Source organism: Panicum virgatum, chromosome 3N, assembly GCF_016808335.1.
Source record: "Panicum virgatum strain AP13 chromosome 3N, P.virgatum_v5, whole genome shotgun sequence".
NCBI classification, from domain to species: domain Eukaryota; kingdom Viridiplantae; phylum Streptophyta; class Magnoliopsida; order Poales; family Poaceae; genus Panicum; species Panicum virgatum.
The window spans coordinates 22,673,011-22,679,010 of record NC_053147.1 but is presented as its reverse complement, the minus strand read 5'-3'; the positions used below and the strand labels follow the sequence as shown (position 1 = coordinate 22,679,010).

Here is a 6,000-nt window from a genome sequence, read left to right as displayed (position 1 = left end):
TGTTCCATAGGTCATATGGACATATGAATATTTGCAAACTAAGTATTGTGATAATTTTGTTGAGATTTTCACAAAGTCTACCATATTGCACATTTCATATGTGTTGAGTGCATTGGTATGAAAGGTTTGCAAGTTCCAGGGGGAGAGTCTCTCGTCTCTCTGATTAGTAACTTGTGGAAAACATCATATTACACTCTTTTCTTTGTATGAGTTTTTCCCTTTGGGTTTCTCATATAAAGTTTTTAATGAGGTAATATCAACACAAGATTATGTCCTATCATCTATTTTTTCCATAGAGGTTTTTGGTGGATGGTATTGGAACATACGATACATTGTACTCTTTTCTTTATGTGAGTTTTTTCTATTGAGGTTTCTCATATAAAGTTTTTGATGAGGCAATGTCAACATAAAGTTATATGCTATATCATCTAGTTTTCCCCACCTGGATTTTTAGAAGATGATATTTGAAGCATATTGACCATAGGGTCAAGGTGTTATTAGACTAAGACTTTGGGTTATCTCAAGGGTCTACTGACATTGGTTATTGTATATTATGGTGTTTTTCCTTATTTTTTCCACTGGTTTTAAGGAGTTTTGCCTAGTATACCGGAATTACTTTGGTTTTCCCACAGGGTTTTCCAAAGATTCTCCTCATATTTTTCCTGAAAAGTTTTTAGGGGAGATATATTGTTTTGCATCTCCTGGTTTTTCCATAGGGTTTTCAAGGAGTTTTTCGATTGATTACAAGTTTATGAGAGGATCAAATTGATTACAAGATCACAAGAAGAAGAAAATTAATCAAGAGGGAGTGTTACGAAGAAATTAAAATTAGTGATAAATTTCAAGATTAGTCATTAGACGGTTACCTATCACGAAAGGGTCATCACGAAGGGACACCATGCCCTTTAGACTTTTGTGTATATATATATATATATATATATATATATATATATATATATATATATATATATATATATATATATATATATATATATCAATAAATATCAATCATTTCATTCTACTCTAATTCTCAATATAGATCGCAATATGTACGATCCATCAATTTAAGTTGAAATAAGTCCTGTCCTTTCACGATCAGAAAATTAAAAGAAAAAAAGTTATTCAGTCAAATGGGCTGAGAAAGAATTCAGTCAACAAAGCAGCATTGTATCCAGCCCACTAAGAAAAAGCAAAACAGCCCAGCCCAAAAAAATGCCGGCGTCTCGGCACGCGTCATCATCGGCTGGAGCTCTCCCCAATTCTCTCTCCCAAGCCGGCGTCTTTCTCCGACTAAAATGCAGGTGAGGTGGCTTCAAAAAAAAATGCAGGTGAGGTAATCACGTCCGTCCATTGTTGGCGGCCCGGGCTCCTCCGGAGGATCGCCGCCGCACTGCCGTGAACCGTGATAGACTCGTGCAGTCATGCAATGCAGGCCGGTGAGCTTGGGTTTCGGAAGGTTGCTGAATCGAGGCGCGCTTGGGCCGGCCCCTGCACGAGTTGATTGGGTCAGGGCATCTCTGCTGCTTATATGGAGTAGTGATTTGGTCCACAACATGACAAGTGACCACGCACGCCCTCTATCTAACCCAGAGCTATATATTCCTTTTTTATACTCGCAACCAGTATTCAAGTGCAACATTTGCAACAGTATTCAATTTCTATATTCAAACTACTAGTTGGTGGGAATCAGACAGCATCTGACTTAATGTAAAATATAATTAAGAAACCAATGTTGCTGTGGCTTTCACCCTAGCTTCGTGGGCCTCGTTTTGTACTCATTTCAAATGGATTAAGATAATTTGGAACAAATGTAAATATAATTAAAAAACTAATGTTGCTGTGGCTTTCACCCTCACCATGACCCTCCCTATCTAGTTATCGCGACGGTGTTCCCATAGCCATTTCCTCATGCCTCTCGTCTGGCTGTCTCCACTCCACCGTTGACCAAGCTACCGCCCCATCTTCCCCCCTTAAGCTTGATAGACATGAAATTCTTTGCGGGCAGCTGATTCAGCAACCTTCAACTTACCATTAGTGGGAACGAAAATTTCGTCATTTCTTAACTATTATCCACTCCTGTGTTCTAAAAGGAACACACTTCTAGTTTTATCACAATTCAAATTATTTAACCACATTTATAAATAATATCACTAGATTATTTATCATGAAATATATTTTTATGATATACATACATTAATCTTATAAATATTTTTGGTCTTTTATTATAAACTTGGTCGAACATAAGATGTCATATGATAAAAGTAAAAGTGTATTTTTGGGGATGGAGGGAGTGAGAAGGGGCGGATCCAACGGTGGGTCTGGAGGGGCTTCCTACTGCTGCTGGATCCATAGAGCTCCTTCTAAGCCTGCTCTATAATTTTTTTTTCTATGGATGCACCGGGGTTTTTACATCTTTATCATTATAACGGATGGCACTCGCTCGATTATCACTCGTAAAATAACGCCTATATATTTAGCACTCTTGTTTCGCGACTCTTACATTTCTACCACTTTTGCCTACGTGGCACGCTACGGTGGCATGACAAGCTGGCACCCAGTCAGCTCGGGATGCGAAATGTCCTTCATGCCCCTGATCTCCTCCACTCTTCTCCCATTCCGACAGCTGGGTCCTGCAGCCCCTCTTACTGCCAGATGGACCCTACTCGTCAGCTTCTTCTTCTACCTCTGGGTGGCGCGTGCCACGGCGGGGCTCCGAATCCCCCAGCGGCGCAGGTTCAGCAGCCCATCATGTCTGCCCACCCGCGCCTCCTCTCCACCTCGGCCTCCGCCGCCACCTCACCGCCGCATTTCTCCGCCGTGGTCTCCGCGGGGGCTTCAATCAGGCACGCCGCCGCCGCGGGAGCCGAGAGCAGCGTGGGAGGAGGGGGCGGGGACGCGGGCCCCGGGACGACCTCCGCCACGGCTGGGGCCTCCGGCGATTTGGGGCGGCTCAGAATCGGCGGCTGCGGCGGAGGGGACGGCGGGGCGGAGGCGCTAGTACGTGAGGAACCATGCCGCGAATGGTGCCGTCGCAACGTCCACGTACCCGAATGCCTCCCACCCAGAACTCCTCCCCCCCAAGCTCGACGTCCAGCGCGTGCAGCACGGCCACCATCTCCTCCCGCGCCTCGGGCTCCGCCGCCTCCTCGTCGCACCGCAGCCACAGGCGTACTCCGCCCAGAACCGCACCCGGGCACGCGCGTAGGGGTCGGCCGGGAGGAGCGGCGGCGTCCCCCGGAAGGCCTTGTCGAGGTACTGGAGGATGGCGAGGGACTCGCAGATGGGCCGGCCGGCGTGGAGGAGCACGGGGACATTGCCGTGCACGGGGTTGGAGCGGCGCAGGAGGTCGCCCTTGGCGGCGAGGTCCTGCTCGGCGCGCTCGTAGGCCAGGCCCTTCTCCGCCAGCGCGATGCGCACGCGTTGCGCGAACGAGCTGCCGAAAACGTCCAGCAGCACCAGGCCGCTGCCGTCGCTCTCGCCGCCCGCCATGTGTTACGATTACGAGCGCCGCTGGTGCTCCGGTGAGACAGCGGGCGAGGTCGAGGCCGGGGGTGTGCCTCCTTTTTGCTGCGTCCTATGGGGACTGGGTCTCCCTCGGGAGCCGGTTGGGATAACGGCGACACGAGTGGCTCCGGCGACGGCGCAATGGTGATGACAACGGGCGCAAGGCAGCAGCGATGGTTGCCAAGGGCGGGGCTCGGCGTGGCCACGGCGTGCGCAGGGCCGAGGGCGCGTGGACACGGGCGGGCGGTTGCCAGACGCGGCTGCGCGCGCGGGCGCTCGCTGGAGGGGGCGGGCAAGCGCGAGCCAAGCACGAGCGAGCTCGCACCCGCTGGTCCTCGGGGCTCAGCCCGGCAATGAGGACGAGGATGGCGGGTGGGATGAGGCTGAACGCCGCCGCGATGGGTCCTCCGCCGGTGACGGGTGGAGGGGAGAAGCGGGGGGGGGGGGGGGGGGGGGGGGGGGGGGGGGAGCTGATGAGTAGGGTCCACCTGGCAGTGGGAGGGGCTGCGGGACCCAGCTGTCGGAATGGGAGAAGAGAGGAGGTGATCAGGGGCATGAAGGACATTTCGCGTCCCGAGCTGACTATGTGCCAGCGTGTCATGCCACCGTAGCATGCCACGTAGGCAAAAGTGGTAGAAATGTAAGAGTCGCGAAAGAAAAGTGTTAAATATGTAAACGTCATTTTAAAAGTGATAATCGAGCGAGTGCCATCCGTTATAATGGTAAAGATGTAAAAACCCCGGATGCATCGGGAGGAGATACTGTAGTTATAGAGAGGTTGAAGAAAACCTCCCTAACAATTATACTGGATCCGTCACTGGGAGTGAGCCATTGAGATGTACAGGGTGTAAATGTATAAACACAAGTTAGACTATTGGCGCGCAAAGCTAGAAAATTAAATATTGGATTGCTCATCAAAAGGGATGTTTACAATAGAGATAATGTTTGATCGACTGAAAAGAAACCTCATGCTAGAGTCACGAATGTTGTGCCACTCTATTCAGTGCGATATCCTTATTATTCCACTAACTCATGGCCACAATAAATCCATGAGTTCCTCCATGCTGATGGCATCCAAAGATTCCAGCTCTCCTGGGGTTCCAAAGCAAACATCCGAAGAAACCAAGTTCGCCATCTGATCCGTCGGTGGCCAGCAGTACCCCGCCGTGAACTCGACCATGCTCGCTGGCATCTGCTTAGGATCCTGGCCCTCCGGCGGCAAGCACGGCCTGAAGCTGTCCAGGCAAGCCTGCACCACGAGGCGGCGGCCGTCCCCGTCCAGCTCGGCCGTAGCCGCGTCGTCCCTGGGGCACGCCGGCGTGTGCTCGCCGAAGTAGGTGATGTGGAACAGGGACGGGTCGTCCTCTATCCGGTCGACCTGCTTCCTGGCGCCGCAGCCGAGCTCATCCCTGTAGGTGCAGCGGAAATAGAACCTCGGATTCTTGTGGTCCTGGATGCTCTTCTCCCCGTACTTCCTCCACGCGTAGCCGTCGTCCATTGCGGAGCTTGCTACGACCCTTGCTCGCGCTTCTTCTCCGCATCCCCTCCTCGCTCTGGAAAGAAAAAAAGAGGAGAAAATAAAGATCCAAAATAGTAACATTTAGGAGGACACGCTAGCTATCACATGCGCGCGTTACCTTCTTCTCTTGGATCCGGCTGGAGGCCGAGCTCCCAATCCGAACCCATGCCCCGTCGTCTTGCCCGTGCCATCGCCGGCGCCGCGCACCGCGGCCCGAGCGCGGTCGATGCAGCAGATGATCTGCTCGGCGAGCTCTCGCTTGCCAGGATCCGCGCCCGTGGCCTGGAGGAGGGCCAGCAGACGGGCGGTCGCCTCCCGCGCCTCGGCCATGACGCCGCACGCTGCGGAAGCACGATCAGCCGTCGCCATCGCTATCCCTTACTGCAGTAGCTCGTTGTTACTGCAGTGTCGTGACTGTGTTCTACCACGTGCCGGACCTTTATATGGTCGTAGTACCTTGCTAGTTCAACGCACGGTGCCACGATCCGGCCGCGCCGACGACGCGCGGTGGATTCGGGAAACTTGCGGCGAATCCGCGCCGAGTTAGTCATCCCAGCGGCCGCCTGCGACTGTGCCGGCGTTGTCAATTCTCACGTCGGCATCATCTCTCAAGCAAGGGTTGCTCGCGTACGTAACGACAGTTCTTTTGAGCTGGCCCGCCGGGCGCGCAGGTACAGCATCCACGTGAATACGTGAGCCGGTCCGGACGCGGGTGCCGCGGCGGCTCCGACGAGGTGAGGCGGCGTGCACCGCCGGTGCCGGGAACGGGATCACAGGAAGAGCAGCACCGTATACCTGCTGTTTTCTACCAGTACTCCCGGCCCTTTGCTGCCTTCAACGTGGAGCGGAAGGGCAAGGTATGCACTAATTGGGGATTTTGAGGGGGCATCTGGCATCTCGACCCGCCACCTTAATGCCTCCAATTTGACCTGGATCGTACTAGTACCAGGTTGCTATATGTACTTTGATATCATTTC

At 52.3% G+C, this 6,000-nt stretch overlaps 1 protein-coding gene and 1 pseudogene across 1 annotated transcript; both read right to left on the bottom strand.

Annotated features, from left to right (window-relative positions):
* Positions 1-2,994: 2,994 nt before the first annotated feature.
* Positions 2,995-3,489, bottom strand: LOC120667677 (annotated as a pseudogene).
* A 1,045-nt stretch (positions 3,490-4,534) lies between these two features.
* On the bottom strand, positions 4,535-5,392 carry LOC120667676 (probable WRKY transcription factor 70). Its single transcript, XM_039947704.1, has 2 exons — positions 5,142-5,392; positions 4,535-5,057 (listed from the first exon to the last, which is right to left on the bottom strand). The coding sequence occupies exons 1-2, from the start codon at positions 5,390-5,392 to the stop codon at positions 4,535-4,537; spliced, it is 774 nt and encodes a 257-aa protein (XP_039803638.1).
* Between the last annotated feature and the right edge of the window lie 608 nt (positions 5,393-6,000).

Excerpts from the sequence above, each read along its gene's own strand:
- LOC120667676 (XM_039947704.1), bottom strand. The coding sequence starts at position 5,392 with ATGGCGACGGCTGATCGTGCTTCCGCAGCGTGCGGCGTCATGGCCGAG. Across the intron at positions 5,058-5,141 it reads GCCGGATCCAAGAGAAGAAG|AGCGAGGAGGGGATGCGGAG; the intron begins GTAACGCGCGCA and ends TTTTCTTTCCAG.